Source organism: Carcharhinus amblyrhynchos, chromosome 1 (genome assembly GCF_965287045.1).
Source record: "Carcharhinus amblyrhynchos chromosome 1, sCarAmb.v2.hapA, whole genome shotgun sequence".
Classification (NCBI taxonomy): domain Eukaryota; kingdom Metazoa; phylum Chordata; class Chondrichthyes; order Carcharhiniformes; family Carcharhinidae; genus Carcharhinus; species Carcharhinus amblyrhynchos.
Window position 1 is genome coordinate 177,952,327 of NC_137324.1, and position 17,989 is coordinate 177,970,315.

A 17,989-nucleotide genomic window follows, 5' to 3' on the forward strand; every position below is an offset into this window, starting at 1 on the left:
GGTAAGGCCACACACTTGGAATACTGTGTGCAGTTCTGGTCACCCTATAAAAGGAAGGATATTATTAAACTAGAAAGAGTGCAGAAAAGATTTACTCAGATGCTATCGGGATTTGATGGATTGAGTTATAAGAGAGGCTGGATAGACTGGGACAGTTTTCTCTGGAGTGTAGAAGGCTGAGGGGTGACCTTATAGAGGTCTATAAAATAATGAGGGGCATAGATCAGCTAGACAGTCAATATCTTTTCCCAAAGGCAGGTGAGTCTAAAACTAGAGGGCACAGGTTTAAGGTGAGAGGGGAGAGATACAAAAGTGTCCAGAGGATTTTTTCACACAGAGGGTGGTGAGTGGCTGGAACAAACTGCCAGAGATAGTAGTAGAGGTGGGTACAAAACATTTAGATACTTATATGGGTATGATGGGTATAGAGGGATATGGGCCAAATGCAGGCAATTGCGATTAGCTTAGGGGTTTTAAAAAAAAAGGTGGCATGGACAAGTTGGGCCGAAGGGCCTGTTTCCATGCTGTAAACCTCTGTGACTCTATCCCTGTAACACCACTTATTTACCCTCCTAGTCTCCCTGATATTAAAAGGCAACTTAGCATGACTAATCAAACTAACCCACACATCTTTGGACTGTGGGAGAAAGCCGGAGTACCTGGAGGAAACCCACGCAGACACAGGGGGAATGTACAGTCTCCACATAGACAGTGACCCAAGACGGGAATTGGACCCAGGTCCCTGGCGCTGTGAGGCAGCAGTGTTAACCACTGTGCCACCGTGCCGTCCCAGAGAGTTATCCGAAAAGCAGCAATGTGAGGCTCATGCCAGCGGGCACAATCCTGAGCAGCTACATTAAACACCTCTGGTAAAGTGTGTGGGAAAATGTCCACACCTGAATCAGCGTCCCATCGAGTTAATGTGACCATGGTGAGGAATGCTGGGCCAATCTATACTTGTTTGCTGAGGAGACCTTGGGTTTATCAAGGGTGAAAGTATCAGCAACTGTTTTATCTTGTAATAATTTCACCTGGACGCTGTTCAAAACTGGTCAGAACTGGAATAGCTGATAATATTTCTAATATCATTTCTGCTTACTACAGAATGGAAGGACAGTATTGCAAAAGTTTTGGCCACTATCCATTGATGGATATTTATCTTATCAACAGTTAAGTGTAGTGATTATTGTGCTGACCTGACTAAATGTTGACATTACAGGCTCTGTATTTGCTCTTTGGAAGGGTTTTCAGCTGCTTCAGCCCAGCTCTCTCTCTCTCTCTCTCCTCCTTTAAGACACTCCTTAAAATCTCCCATTTCACCCTCTTTTGGTCAACCTGTCATCTCCTTCCTTGAGTCAGTGTCAACTTGATGCCTGAGGCACCTTGAGATGTTTTACAGTACCAAAGGTGCTACATAAATGCACGTTACTGGTGTTGAACCATTGAATCTCTACAATGCAGAAGGGAGCCATTCGGCCCATCGAGTCTGCACCTGACTTTCTGAGAGAGCATCTTACCCAGGCCCTCCCCTCTGCCCTATCATTTACACAAGAACATAAGAAATAGGAGCAGGAGTAGGCCATCTAGCCCCTCGAGCCTGCCCCGCCATTCAATAAGATCATAGCTGATCCGTCGTGGCTCAGTTCCACATTCCCGCCCTCTCCCCATAACCCTTAATCCCCTCGCTTATCAAAAACCCATCAACCCGCGTCTTAAAAATATTTAGCGAGGCAGCCTCCACCACTTCAACGGGCAGAGAATTCCAGAGATTCACCACCCTTTACCATGGCCAATCCCCCTAACCCGCACATCTTTAGACTGTGGGGGGCGACTGGAGCACCCGGAGGAAACCTCCACAGACGCGGGGAGAATGTGCAAACTCCACACATAGAGTGACCCAAGGCGGGAATCGAACCTGTGTCCTATGGCGCTGCGAGGCAGCAGTGCTAACCACTGTGCCACCACACCGCCCAACTGAGATCCCAGCTGATTTCCTTTGCCCTAATCCAGGGGCTAATTGCAGTGATTGTCCTGCCCAATACCAGTGGTCTCAGCGCAGCCTGAGGGCCGAGGCTCCAGGCTCTCAGCTAGCCTGATACTTCACCCAGTTGGGGGGAGTCCCTTATCCTGTGGTTAAGGATTACCAACAAAGTGGAAAAGTTTTGAGAATTTGGCAAAGGGATTGTCAGCTTGTTTCATGTTTAAATTGTTCCAAATCTCTGGCTAGCTGAACAGTGAAACAAAAACCATCATCAACTCCTATGGAGTGAGGCTGCATTCATATAGCGCCTGACCACATCTGAAGGATGTCCTAAAAGAATTTCAATCCAATTCATTACTTCTGCGGTGTTGTTGCTGTTTTATTATGTATCACTATATTTGACAAATTAATTTGGCTAAATGGGATTCTTTATCCCAGCCAATTAATGAGGGTTTTTCTGATCAAATCACATGAGGGTAAAAGCAGATTGGAGTTACAAACTCCCCTCAAATAGACTCGAGGCATCAACCGGGTTTCTCTCTCCACAGACGCTGCCAGATCTGCTGTGTTTATCCAGCATTCTCTGCTTTTATTTCAGATTTCCAGCATTCGCAGTACATTGTGGTGATTAAAGAGGTCGGAAATCCCTGCGTTGAATTTGCATCCAGAATCATTACTAAGTCGGACACTGTCCATGGGAAACAACAGCAACTTGCATTTAAGTAGCACCTTCGATAAAGTAAAACATCGCAAGGCATTTCACAGCCTTGTTCTTGAATAAAATTTGGCACTGAGTGTGTATTTAAGGAGAAGACAGAGGTAGGGAGCAAGGCGGAGAGGGAGGGAGGCAGAGAGAGGCGAGGCAGAGAGGGAGCGAGGCAGAGAGAGAGAGAGGGAGCGAGGCAGAGAAAGAGTGAGGCAGACAGGGAGAGAGGGAGAGAGGCAGACAGGGAGAGAGGCAGAGAGGGAGAGAGGCAGGGAGGGAGAGAGGCAGGGAGGGAGAGAGGTGGAGAGAGAGGGAGGTGGCAAGCAAGCAGGGCAGAGAGGTAGTGAGGGAGGGAGGCAGAGAGGGAGCAAGGCAGAGACAGAGGTAGGTGGAGATGGAGACAGAGAGGGAGGGGACAGAGAGGGAGGGGGACAGAGAGGGAGGGGACAGAGAGGGAGGGGGACAGAGAGGGAGGGGGACTGAGAGGGAGCTAGGATGAAAGGAAATGAGGCAGAGTGGAAGTGAGGCAGAGAGAGGTGGAAGCAGAAAGGCAGGGACGCAGAGTGGGATGGAGGTGGAGAGGGAGGGAGGCACAGGGCGAGGGAGATGGAGAGGGAAATCCAGGGCTAAGCCCAAGACAGCTGAAGGCATGGCCGCCAACAGTGAAATGATAAAAACTAGAGGATGCAACAAATGGGAGGAGTGCAGGGATGGGTGAGCAGTGTGGGGCTGGAGGGGATTGCAGAGCTGGGGAGGGGTGAGGCCATGGAAAGATTTGCAAACAGGAATGAATTTAAAAAGTGAAGCATTGTGATACCGGGAGCCGATATAGAACATCGAGAACGCGGTGTGATGGGTAAACGGGTAAGAGAGATGAACAACTGATTCCACCGAGCTCTCTCTGCCTGTGTGACGTCTGATATTGGAAATGGTTTTCAGTGATGAATACTGTGAATTCCCCAGGCTCTCAAAAGGGCTGGTTTGAATCTGAAACAAATCTGTGATTGGCCAGTCCTGTGTATCATTAAATAATTATTCAATTGTTTATTATTAAATCTAAACATTTCCTCAATTCAAGAAGAACCAAAAATTCTTTGGTACAGTGAAAAGGAACCAGGCTTCAACTGGGGCTGATCTGTTTCCACAATGAGGAGTTTACTCACAGCTAACACTTAAATAGGAGAAGGTAAACTTACTTCTTAATCTGCCCCAGTAATCACTTCCGCCTGTGCTGACCCTCTACACTCAACCTGAGAAACCTGGCCTGCAGAACAGGACAGCAAACCTTGAAATGAAACTGAACAAATATTCCAAAGAATGTTTTTAAATGTCAACGAGGAGAGATTTTGCTTCAAGGGGAGACAGCTCCAGATGTGGGTCCAACTCCAGACTCTGTTACACACATTTACAGATTGACAATCCCAGTGCAGCACTGAGGGAGCGCCGCACTGTCAGAGGGTCAGTGCTGAGGGAGTGCCGCACTGTCAGAGGGTCAGTGCTGAGGGAGCGCCGCACTGTCAGAGGGTCAGTGCTGAGGGAGTGCCGCACTGTCAGAGGGTCAGTACTGAGGGAGTGCCGCACTGTCAGAGGGTCAGTGCTGAGGGAGCGCCGCACTGTCAGAGGGTCAGTGCTGAGGGAGTGCTGCACTGTCAGAGGGTCAGTGCTGAGGGAGTGCCGCACTGTCAGAGGGTCAGTGCTGAGGGAGTGCTGCACTGTCAGAGGGTCAGTGCTGAGGGAGTGCCGCACTGTCAGAGGGTCAGTGCTGAAGGAGCGCTGCAGCAACCCCCTTTCAGATGAAGCATTGAACCGAGGCTCTGTCATTATTCTCAGTTGGATGCAGTAGGACGTGATTTCAGAAAGAGCAGGGAATTTCCTGGTAAACAATAGATTGTCTGATTAGTTGCATGCTACTGTTTGTTGGGATCTTGCTGTGCACACTGCTGTGTTCTGTACAGAGATACTATGCAAAGTGAAAGTCTGGGAATGTGAGTGACTAGGTCTGGAAAGGTGTTATCATGGATAACTTCACACGCTGTGTCCGTGCATGGGTAATGAAGTGAACTGGCTCCCTGGGAAATACACCGGAATGAGCAGATGTGAGACCCCGGAGCGGGGAGGGAGAGGATGGGGAAAGAGAGACAGACCGGAGGGAGAGAGAGTGAGCGACGGAAAGAGGGAGACAGAAAATACCAGGCAGGTTTTAAAGACTGTCAAACGCGTAGAGACAAAAAAGGAAGCAAACATATTTTTACTTTTACCTTTGAGCAAAGCCATGTGAGATAATTGTTTGCAATAAACAGATGGTGATAAATCAGAAATTCAGTGCGACTGATTATTGCTGTCATGTAAAGGCTGTGTGCTGTGACAACTCTTTCCAATTCTCAGAGGGCCATAAAACCATAAAACCATCAGACCATAGGAGCAGAATGAGGCCACTCGGCCCATCGAGTCTGCTCCGCCATTCAATCATGGCTGATATTTTTCCCATCCCCCATTCTCCTGCCTTTTCCCCAAACCCCAGATCCCCTTATTAATCAGGAACCTATCTATCTCTGTCTTAAAGACACTCAATGACCCGGCCTCCACAGCCTTCTGCGGCAAAGAGTTCCATAGATTCCCCACTCTCTGGCTGAAGAAATTCCTCCTCATCTCTGTTTTAAAGGATTGTCCCTTTAGCCTGAGATTGTGCCCTCTCTGGTTCTAGTTTTTCCAACTACAGGAAACATCCTCTCCACGTCCACTCTATCCAGGGCCTCGCAGTATCTTGTAAGTTTCAATAAGATCCCCCCTTATCCTTTTAAACTCCCAACAAGTACAGACCCAGGGTCCTCACCTGTTCCTCATACGATAAGCCCATATTTGTTCACTCTCTAAACTTTATCCCTCCTCTGCCCTCCTGTCCCCATTCTGCCCCAGATTTACCCGTGACACTGATGATGCGACCTTTGACCTGGCGCTTAACTATCCGACCCCTGTGTCATGCTGTGATAACCTCTGACACTGAAAGCATTATCATGCTGCCCTCCCCACACTCCTTTAACATTTTGGTTTTCAAGTGGTTTTAGAATGGAGAGAAATAAGCTATAGGGTTTATTTTTAGATATCTTTGAAGTCTTGCCCTCCAGAGATGGGTGAGTGAGCATTAATTCGTTTGCTGACCTCTCAGTTACTACACAGTTCTGCACTTATCCCTGCCTCAGTGAGGACCATAATGAAAAAGCATGGGTAATGAAGTGAACTGGCTCCCTGGGAAATACGCTTTCTCTTCATGTTATTGTCGGGATAGGAATGCATGAAAGACTTGCATTTATAAAGCACCTTTCACAAGCACAGAATATAGAATCTTAAAGTGATGGATGTTTACAAGATAGAGACAGGCCCTTCGGCCCAACTTGTCTATGCTGCCCTTTTTTTCAAGCCCCGAAGCTAGTCCCAACTGCCTGTGCTTGGCCCATATCCCTCTATACCCATCAATATCCCTCTATACCCATCAATATCCTTCTATACCCATCAATATCCTTCAATACCCAACAATATTCCTCTATACCCATCAACATCCCTCTATACCCATCAATATCCCTCTATACCCATCAATATCCCTCTATACCCATCAATATCCTTCTATACCCATCAATATCCCTCTATACTCATCAATATCCCTCTATACCCATCAATATCCTTCAATACCCATCAATATCCCTCTATACCCATCAATATCCTTCGATACCCATCAATATCCTTCAATACCCATCAATATCCCTCTATACCCATCAATATCCTTCAATACCCATCAATATCCTTCAATACCCATCAATATCCCTCTATACCCATCAATATCCTTCAATACCCATCAATATCCCTCTATACCCATCAATATCCCTCTATACCCATCAATATCGCTCTATGCCCATCAATATCCCTCTATACCAATCAATATCCTTCTATACCCATCAATATCCCTCTATACCCATCAATATCCTTCTATACCCCTCAATATCCCTCTATGCCCATCAATATCCCTCTATACCCATCAATATCCTTCTATACCCATCAATATCCCTCTATGCCCATCAATATCCCTCTATACCCATCAATATCCTTCTATACCCATCAATATCCCTCTATACCCATCAATATGCCAAAGCACTCTGTAACCGGTGAATTCTGTAATGTCAGAAACACAGTGGCCAATTTACACACAGAAAGTTCCTATAAACAGTAATGTGATTTTAATATACACAGGACAACACCAGAACTTATTATAAAAGCTGGAATCTGAAACAAAAACAGAAAATGTTGGAAATCTCAGCAGGTCTGACAGTGTCTATGGAGAGACAACAGAGCCAATGGCTGGAATTTTACCAGCATGTCTGCCCTGATTTTGTGGGTGGGCCAGGAATGGAGAATGATATTCTCGGGCAGGATTGTACGAAAGTCAGGTGGACACACCGGTAAAATTCCGCCCAATGATTTGCGTCTAGATGACCCTTTGTCAGAGCTCTGAACCTATAACCATCTCTGGTTTCACGTGGAAAGATAGGGAGTGAGCCACCTCCTTAAACACAGCTGGGTGGCTCACTCGGTCATTTCAAAGGCAAGCAGTTTGCTGTGGGCCTGTGGACACTCACAGGCCAGGCCAGGTCAGGAGGGTAGATTTCCTTCTCTGAAGCGAACCAAACTGGATTTCACAATAATTCTGTAATTTCACAGTCACTGTGGTTTTTTAATTCAATTTAAACTCAACTTGCGATGAGGGGGATATGAATTCATGTCTTTGGACCACAGGCCAGGCACCTTGCTTATTAACCCTGTAACACTAACCGCTTTGCTACGATACCCAGTAATAACCAAACAATCTGCTTTGTTTAAGAGATGCTAATTGTGGGATAGGTATTGACCAAATCGGCAAGGAGATCTCCCCTGGTCCTCTTTGAAAAAGTGTCGTCGGATCTTGTAGATCTAGCCAATTGGAGAGAAGTGTTATCAGCTCCAGGGCCTGGGAGACATCTCAGTATCAAGTCCCTTTCACCATCTGTCTGGGCCGTTTGACAGCAGATGCAATTGCTAGATATTTGTAGCCAGGACAATCCCAGTTATAAAGGGTATCTCTATGACCAAAGGACACATTCCGGTACACATTGAGGATCTCTTTACCTTTTGTCGGAAGACGGAAGTGACTTTGGAGGCTCTATCCTGATCTCTGGATCCCATTCACCGGGAGGAAGGACAATTACCTCGTCCAGAAACTCATCAATTCCGGCTAAGAGATCAGCACTATCCTTGGCTTTGTAGGCAATGTCATGAAACAGCTAAACGGTAAGACAGAGACAGACAGAAATCCTTAAACAAATAAGTCACAAATAATAATAATTCTGTCTTTGAACGTAGACCATCTGGCCCTTTGACTATTCAGTTGGATCAAGGTTGATCTGCCTCCTCCAGGCCAATGAGACCATTCTGCCCCTCCAATTCTAGCACATACCCCACTGCCTAGCTGGGTCCAAAGCTCTGGGATTCCCTCCTTAAATTTCACCACCTCTCCGTTCTCCTTTTAAACACTCTGAAACTTACCTCTGTTTTCTGTCACCTGCTCTGACATCTCATTACATGGATTGGTGTGACATTTTGTCTGATTATGCTGTTGCAAAGCACTTGGCACATTTTATTGTGGTGAAGGTGCTATATAAATAAATGTTAATTGTTGTTGTTGTATCTTAGCTTCACCTTGTAGTTCTAATATTTAATACTTGCTGAAACAGATCGACCAAATCTCTGTAACAGTTTGATCTTTTATGTCTACCTGAGAGATCAGACAAGGTGCCAGTTTTACAACTCATCCCAAAGGCAGCAGTAGATCAGTAAGTCTTACCTCTGAACTTTCACAATTCCTCCCAAGAAGGATTTCAAGATTTGATTTTATTTGATTTATTGTTGTCACGTGTATTAGTATACAGTGAAAAACATTGTTTCTTGTTCACTATACAGACAAAGTATACCATTCATAGAGAAAGAAACAAGAGAGTGAAATGTAGTGTTACAGTCATAGCGAGGGCGTAAAGAGAGATTAACTTAATGCGAGGTAGGTCCATTCAAAAGTCTGACAGCAGCAGGGAAGAAGCTGTTCTTCAGTCGGTTGGTATGTGATTTCAGGCTTTAGTATCTTTTCCCCGACAGAAGAAGGCGGAAGAGAGAATGTCCGGGATGCGTGGGGTCCTTGATTATGTTAAAAATGGTAAACACTACAGTTAAGAAAGCCCACCAATGCCTCTACTATCTCAGGAGGCTAAGGAAATTTGGCATGTCTGCTACGACGCTCACAGATATTTACAAATGCACCATAGAAAGCATTCTTTCTGGTTGTGTCACAGCTTGGTATGGACTCCTGCTCTGATCAAGACCGCAAGAAACTACAAAGGGTTGTGAACATAGCCCAGCCCATCACACAAACCAGCCTCCCATCCATTGACTCTGTCTACACTTCCCGCTGCCTCGGGAAAGCAGCCAGAATAATTAAGGACCCCATGCATCTCAGACATTCTCTCTTCCACCTTCTTCCGTCGGAAGAAAATACAAAAGTTTGAGATCGTGTACCGATCGACTCAAGAGCAGTTTCTTCCCTGCTGCCATCAGACTTTTGAATGAATCTACCTTATATTAACTGATCTTTTTCTATGCCCTAGCTGTCTCTGTAACACCACATTCTGCACCCTCTCCTTTCCTTCTCTCCTATGTACTCTATGAACGGCATGCTTTGTCTGTGTAACATGCAGGAAATAATACTTTTCACTGTATTTTCCAATACATGTGACAATAATCAAACATTAATTCATTGTAAATGTCCACAGTATTTTTCTTCCTGTAAATTCTGCAGCTGTGGTTCCACAAATGAAAGCTTGAAACAACAATTTAGATTGTGATGGTCAGTAACTTTAATCTCCATGTCCCTTCAACCTTGTCCCGCCAGTGGCAATGTTGTAACAGATACTCTGATGATTAATGGAAACGAGAAATTCATTAAAGCATTCCTGATTACACCCGTACATCACCAGGATCTGTAGCGTCATGACAAATACCCAGTGAGAGCCTTGCTATCCAAAGAGTTCTCAAAGAATTAATGAACTGCAATTTCATGCTGAAAACTCGGGATTTTTCTCCTAAGATCCGAGAAGGTTAAGAGGGGATTCAAATGAGATGCTCAAAATGTCGGGAAAGGATGAGGAGAAATCCTAGCAGGAGGGTCAGTGGTCAGAGGAACCAGATTTAAAATTTAATTACAATCGATCCCCACATATTTACCCCTCTAATCTCCCTAGCCTACATATCTTTGGACACGAAACTTAGCATTTCCAATCCACCTAATCTGCACATTGTTGGACTGTGGGAGGAAACCGGAGCACCTGGAGGAAACCCATGCAGACATGGGGAAAACGTACAGACTCCACATTGACGCTGACTCAAAGGCAGGAATTGGACCCGGATCCCGGCACTGTGAGGCAGCAATGCTAACCACTGTACCACCTGAGGGGGGGGCTCTCAACGGCACAAAGGTGGTGATTAAATGTGGGAGAGATTCCTGGTCACCCAGTCGAGAGGTGGGGAGTTTTTTTTTACACGGTGAGTTGTTGTGATCTGGAAGGCGCTGCTTGATTGGGCGATGGAAGCAGGAACTTGCAAAAATTGGAGTGGAATAGACACTGGCAGGTGGAAAGGTTTACAGGGATACGAGGATAAGAGTGGGATGTAGGACAAATCGATTTCACAGACAGGAGTGGGGAGAAGGGCCTCCTCCTGTGCCGGATGTGCCGTCCTCCCTCCTTTATGCTTGGGTCTAAATGATTGGCTGGCTGCTGTAGATCGGGGAGGATCAGCTTGGGGCACACATCTGTAATGGATTCCCTAGGATCATCCTCAAGATGTTCCAGCTGGACAATAAATACAGCCATTCAAACATGTGCACAGAATGAGCCATTGTAGGCCCAGGCAGAACGTCCTTTACCCAGCTTCCCCTTAAGTTTATCTACATTATACACTCAACCGCTCCCTGTGGCAGTGAGTTCCACATCCCCAACACTCTCTGCTTGCAGAAGTTTCTCCTGAATTCTCCATTGGGTTTATTAGTAGCTGCCTTATAAATTTGTCTTCTGGTCCCCTACAACATAGAACACAGAACAGTGCAGCACAGGAACAGGCCCTGTGGCCCACAGTGCTGTGCCGAATATGACTCCAAATTAAACCAATCCCGTCTGCCAGACCGTGGTCCATATCCCTCTATTTCTAAAAGCCCCGTAAATACCCCGATGGATGGTGGAAATGCTTTCTCTATGACTCTCTCAAACACTTTCCTAATCTTAAACCACCTCTATTAGGTCAGAATCAAGAATCTTGATTAAGGACAGCGACACACAACACAAAGAGAGAGTGACATGGTTCCGGGTCACGTTACGTATCAGCACTGCACCAGCACGTGAGAACAAAAGCCACTTGAACTGGTGAAGGAGGGACAAAGTGCCGATTATATTGACGCACTGGCAATCCCTCGCAATCCCTCTGCAGACCCTGGCCCGCTCTCCACCCTGGCTGTGCAGCATCCTCGCTAACTGACTCCCCCACATTCCCGCGTTTAGCTTATCGATCAGGCAGCCAGGGTGAAAGCTATCTGTTGTTGAAACAGATCCCAAACAGAATTCCGGTCAATCGCACAAGGGAATTAATAGAAGGCAAGCTCAGAGACAATGGAGACAAAAGCAAGTGTGGAACAAGGCTGTGTCAGGCGGTGATGGTCACAGCGAACAAGTGACAGTGTGCTGATTTTGCAAGAGAAAAATAATGTGAACTGATCCCGAAGGGAGAGTTCATCCCCCCCCGGCTATTCAACAGCGCATTAAATTTTAAATTTGGCCCAAAAATGAGGGTCTGGGGTGGGGTGGTGGTGAGGGGGGGGGGGGGGGGGGAGACAGGGGTCATGGGGCCCCACCTTGCAGTCCATATCGACTTTGTGCATTTGCGATGCCTGTCAGCTGGCAAAGAAATGAGGCCAAACAGCGATATCGCTTACTGGAAGAGCTCATTGTTAATTAAGAGGGGAACTGTCTTCGTCAAGAATCTCATGGAGTCATTACGACACTGAAGAGGCCAATCAGCCCATCCGCTCCGTGCCAACTTGCTGCAGGACAACCCAATCAGTCCCGTTCTGTCACTTTATCCCCGCGATTCTCAACACATTCCCCTCAGGTGCCCGTCCAATGTCCTTTCTCAAATGGACAACCCCGCAGCAACTCCTGTCTAGCGGCCATGGAAACCTGTTAACTATCGCAGCGCCAAACAGTTGTCAAATGCTGTGCCTTTGACAAAGCCTCATGATGGGGTAACGTTGAGCATGTTTTGCGCTTGATGGCCAAAACTGAAAGAACGCAAGAGAGATCTTCCTTCGTTTGGATTGAGTTGAGATCATTCTAAGTTCGAAACGCGACTGCGCAGCCATTAAACATGTCCCCCCCACCCCACCCCGGGCCTGAAAACACTTTGGAATATCCTGAGGTCATGTGCCAACCCCTCCAGGATTTGAAGATGAGTTTCCTGGACACTGTCACAAACAAAACACTGGGAGAAAAATAAATCACTGTGACATTGATGAGTATGATTTGGACAGTTCTGCCTTGCAGCACGGTGGCACTGGGGGAGGGGGGGTGTGGGGTAGCACAGCGACACAGTGGTCAGCACTGCTGCCTCACAGCGCCAGGGACCTGGGCTCGATTCCCGGCTTGGGTCACTGTCTGTGTGGAGTCTGCACATTCTCCCCATGTCTGCGTGGGTTTCCTTTGTTGCTCCAGTTTCCTCCCACAGTCCAAAAGACCTGCTGGGTTAGGGCGCATTAGCCGTGCTAAATTCTCCCTCAGTGTAACCCAAACAGGTGCTGGAGTGTGGCAACCAGGGGATTTTCCCAATAACTTCATTGCAGCCTACTTCTGTCACAAATAAATTGAAACTACTAATAAAAAAAGCTAAAGATATTGGCATTTTTTTTTAAAGGCTTTTCAAGTGGTCTCAGTAAATCATGTGATGAAGCATCTGTTTGTTAGGTGCTATATCAATGCAAACTCTTTCATATGATTGGAAAATCCAAAGATGTGTGGGTTAGGTGGATTGGCCATGCTAAATTGACTCTAGTGTCAGGGGGACTAGCAGGGTAAATGTGTGGGGTTACGGGAATAGGGCCGAGGTGGGATTGCGGCTGGTACAGACTCGATGGGCCAAATGGCCTCCTTCTCCACTGTGGGAATTTTATGATTAGATTGCTGCCCATTTTTAAGAACATTTCTACTGAATGGATTTGCATCGTTCTCTGACACGAGAGATGGAAATGGAAGTGGCACTTTACCATACCTCTGTCCAGCAGATCGATAGTTACTGTGGGATGTTATATCTCCCCTCGGGGTTCAGTGGAACCCCAGTCAGTATTAAGGGTTCAGTTTGAATATATTACTGGTCATGGTCAATCGCTGCTGTATCAACACCACACAAACGGGATACACTCGCAAACAGGAAAGAAATGCTTCCTGGCTCCCAACCAATAAAAAAAGAATTGTTTTGAAAACTGTCGCCAGTTTATTGGTGGAAGACAAGAGGGTGAAATAGTGGCTCCAATTTTATGTTTTCCCATTGAATCCCTGCCTTTATATGCCTATGGTATGCGCCATAGAAAGCATTCTTTCTGGTTGTATCACAGCTTGGTATGGGCTCCGGCTCTGTCCATAGACCGCAAGAAACTACAAAGGGTTGTGAATGTTGCCCAGTCCAACATGCAAACCAGCCTCCCATCCATTGACTCTGCCTACACTTCCCGCCGTCTTGGAAAAGCAGCCAGCATAATTAAGGACCCCCCCATGCACCCCGGACATTCTCTCTTCCACCTTCTTCCATTGGGAAAAAGATACGGAAGTCTGAGGCCACGTACCAGGAACAGCTTCTTCCCCGCTGCCGTCAAACTTTTGAATGGACCAACCTTTCACCAAGTTGATCTTTCTCTACACCCTAGCTATGACCGTAACACTACATTCTGCACCCTCTCCTTTCCTTCTCTATGTACGGTGTGCTTTGTCTGTATAAGCGCGCAAGAAACAGTCTATTCACTGCACACAAATACATGTGACAATCAAAAAGCTCGATCCCCATCTGTATTCTGTCTAATTTATTGGGGGAAAGAGTTCACCATAGCTGCAATATCCTCAACAAAGCAGCAAGCCTTCTAATAAAGAGAGGGTTCACATTTATAGAATCAGGAGATATCAACACTTCATAAACAATCTCTCGGTGATACGAAATTTGAGTATTCTTAAGAAAAGAGGCAGCAACATGTGACAACCATTTTCCTTTCAGAAACACAGCAGAAATCTATTTGATGAACCTTTGTTGCACCCCCCCAACCCCCCACACCCCCCGTGGGGCACATGCCTCTAATGAGATACGTTGGCATCACAAGTAGACAACATTTTCTGAGTTCTCACCTCATCAGACATGAGAGTGGCAATCGCTCTTCCAATTTCATGGTACGATTTTGCCTTTCCTTTGGGCCCAAGCAGAACGAACAGAAACCTAAACAAATAAAAATGGTGTTAGCCTCAAACTATACCAAACCTAAACGGTCCTAAACACAAGATCTTTGTACCCAACAGCTCTGGCGCTCGCTGAGATATATCGTCCCAGGCTCGGAAACACCTCCATTTAAAAATTCCCATCCTTGTTTCCAAATCCCTTCCTGCCCTTTTTCCCGCTTTCTCTGTAACCTCCTCCAGCCTCACGTTACCCCCACATCACCAACAGTGCCAAGTCCCAGCAGTAACCACTCCACTATTGGTGGCTGCCTGAGCCCTAAGCTCCTGAATTTCCTTCCTAAACCTCTCCTGCTCTCCTTAGAATCCACCTCTTTGCTCTTTCGTTGGGTTAATATTCTTCCTGGTGGCTCAATGTTAGAATGTGTTTAAAAATTGCCGCTGTGAAGCAGCTTGGGGTGTTTAACCATGTTGAAGGCGCTATATAAATGCAAGTTGTCATTATGCTTCAGCAGACACTCCGACTGGAATTTTACCGGCACACCGGCCCCGGAATCGGGGTGGGCAAGGATGGCATTCTCTGTTGACCTCGAGGGGGATCTTATACACCTTGGGCGGATGTGCTGGTAAAATTGTGGCCTCTGTACCTGGGGCATATCTTCTTCTGAAAATTTGTTTTTACAACCAGGCCCCTGATTCTGACGATAAGTCACAGGCCTGAAATATTACCGCTCCAAAGATCCTGACTGGCTTTCTGAGTATTTCCAGGATTAAGGATATATTCAAATAGGGAAGATGACAATTCATGGAGTCATGAAAAGAGGAGGATGAGCAAGGTAGAGGAAAGGTTCAGGGAGTGAGTCCCAGCTGCTGAAGGCACGGCTACCAATGGTGGAGCGATGGAAAGTGGGAATGTCCAAGAAACCAGGATTGGAGGTATCTCAGATAGTTGGAGGTCACGGAGGCAGAGAGGAGCAAGGCATGTCTAAGTTCCGAAAACAAGGATGAGAATTTTAAAACCTCGGAATGATTAGGCTGGGAGAGAATGTAGGCCTGCCCAGGAGTAGAAGCAAAATACTGCAGATTCTGGAGAGCCGAAATAAAAAACAGAAAGTGCTGGAAAGGTTCGGCAGGTCTGGCAGCGGCTGTGGGGAGAGGAACAGAGTTAACGTTTCGAGTTGGACATGCTTCTTCTCGAAAGCTGAAGGGTTAGGGCCCCGATGAAGAGATGTTTCCAAGTTAAAACATTCACTCTTTCTCACTCCACAGATGCTTCCAAACCTGCCAACCGTTTCCAGCGCTTTGTGTCTGAAAAGCTGCGAGAGTGGAATTCATCGCTACGGATGCTGGGTCACTGAGTACATTTAAGATAAGAGATGGACAGGTTATTGATAGGTAAGGGGATCAAGGGTTAAAGGAGAAGGTGGGAGAATGGGGTTGAGAAACTTATCAGCCAGGATTGATTGGCAGAGCAGATTTGATGGGCCGAATGGCCCAATTCTGCTCCTATCTCTTATAGCCTCACATTTCCACTTGCGAGTGAGGCTAGAACCAGGGGACACAGTTTAAGAATAAGAGGTCTACTGTTTAGGACGGAGATGTGGAGAAACATCTACATGTCAGCCCGTGGAATTCTCTTCCCCAGAGCACAGTGGAGGATGGAGCATTACATTTATTTACCTGAGTTAGAGACAAGTGAGGTGAGGATTATGGAGAGTCAGACAGCAATGTGGAGCTGAGACACTCCCAGATCAACCAGGATCTTATTGAATGGTGGAGCAGGTTGACGGGCTGAATGGCCTGCTCTGCTTCCTGAGTCCCATGTTCCGATGTTCTTAAACGTGGCAGCCAAATTTCACACAGCAAGATCCCACAAACAGCAATGTGATCATCAATGTTTAGTGATCTTGGGGGGGGGGAATGAATGTTGGCCCGGACACTGGGCTCCCCTTCTGTGAATTAATGCCAGAGGGTCGATTATATCCACCTGACAGAGCAGGTGGGGTTTTGGTTTAACGTCTCATCTGAAAGATGGCACCTCCAACAGTACAGCACTCACTCAGCACCGCACTGGAAGTGTCAGCATGGAACTTCTGTTCGAGTCTTTGGCACACATAGAACTTTGGTGAGGCCACAGCTGGAGCACCGTGTGCGGTTCCGGTCACCACATTATAGGAAGGATGTGATTGTACAGGAGGGGGTGCAGAGGAGATTCCGCAGGATGCTGCCTGGGATGGAACGTTTCAGTTATAAAGAGAGGTTGGATAGGCTTGGGTTGTTTTCATTGGAGCAGAGAAGGCTGAGGGACGACCTGATTGAGGTGTACAAGATTATGAGGAGCACGGACAGAGTGGATAGGGAGCAGCTGTTCCTCTTAGTTGAAGGGTCAGTTATGAGGGGACACAAGTTAAAAGAGAGAGGTGGGAGGTTTGGGGGGGATTTCAGGAAAAATCTTTTTACCCAGAGGGTGGTGAGGGTCTGGAATGTGTTGCCTGGGAGGGTGGTGGGGGTGGGATGCCTCACATCCTTTAAAAAGTACCTGGATGAGCGCTTGGCCCATTGTAACATTCAAGGCTATGGGCCAAGTGCTGACAGGTGGGATTAGGTGGGCGGGTCAGGGTCTTTCATGTGTCGTTGTATAGAGAACATACACATTACAGCGCAGTACAGGCCCTTCGGCCCTCGATGTTGCACCGACCTGTGAAACCAATCTAAAGCCCATCTAACCTACACTATTCCAATACCATTCCTATGTTTATCCAATGACCATTTAAATGTCCTTAATTGTTGGAGAGTCCACTGCTGTTGCAGGCAGGGCATTCCACGCCCTTACTACTCTCTGAGTAAAGAACCTACTTCTGACATCTGTCCTATATCTATCACCCCTCAATTTAAAGCTATGTCCCCTCGTGTTAGCCATCACCATCTGAGGAAAAAGGCTCTCACTGTCCACCCTATCTAATCCTCTGATCATCTTGTATGCCTCAATTAAGTCACCTCTTAACCTTCTTCTCTCTAACGAAAACAGCCTCAAGTCCCTCAGCCTTTCCTCATAAGACCTTCCCACCATACCAGGCAACATCCTGGTAAACCTCCTCTGCACCCTTTCCAATGCTTCCACATCCTTCCCACAATGCGGTGACCAGAACTGTACACAATATTCCAAGTGCAGCCGCACCAGAGTTTTGTACAGCTGCAACGTGACCTCAGCTCCGAAACTCAATCCCTCTACCAGTAAAAGCTAACACACCGTACGCCTTCTTAACAATTCTATCAACCTGGGTGCCAACTTTCAGGGATCTATGCACATGTACACCGAGATCTCTCTGCTCACCCACACGACCAAGTATCTTACCATTAGCCCAGTACTCTGTATTCCTGTTACTCCTTCGAAAGTGAATCACTTCACACTTTTCCACATTAAACTCCATTTGCCACCTCTCAGCCCAGCTCTGCAGCTTATCTATGACCCTCTGTAACCTGCAACATCCTTCCGCACTGTCCACAACCCCACTGGCTTTAGTGTCATCCGCAAATTTACTAACCCATCCTTCTACACCCTCATCCAGGTCATTTATAAAAATGACAAACAGCAGTGGCTCCAAAACAGATCCTTGTGGTACACCACTAGTAACTGAACTCCAGAATGAACATTTCCCATCAACCACCACCCTCTATCTTCTTACAGCTTGCCAATTCCTGACCCAAACTGCTAAATCACCCTCAATCCCATGCCTCCATACTTACTGCAAT

The 17,989-nt window shown here is 46.6% G+C and overlaps 1 protein-coding gene across 5 annotated transcripts in view; it reads right to left on the bottom strand.

The window, feature by feature from the left end:
- LOC145347908 (electrogenic sodium bicarbonate cotransporter 1-like) overlaps positions 1-17,989 on the bottom strand; it is a 169,244-nt gene that overhangs the window by 86,201 nt on the left and 65,054 nt on the right. For all 5 annotated transcript variants that reach the window (XM_080195903.1, XM_080195886.1, XM_080195878.1 and 2 more), the window contains 2 exons: positions 14,192-14,279; positions 7,842-7,996 (listed from right to left, as the gene is read on the bottom strand). In XM_080195903.1, coding sequence (XP_080052029.1) covers positions 7,842-7,996; positions 14,192-14,279 — 243 coding nt within the window. The remainder of the gene's footprint in view (positions 1-7,841; positions 7,997-14,191; positions 14,280-17,989) is intronic.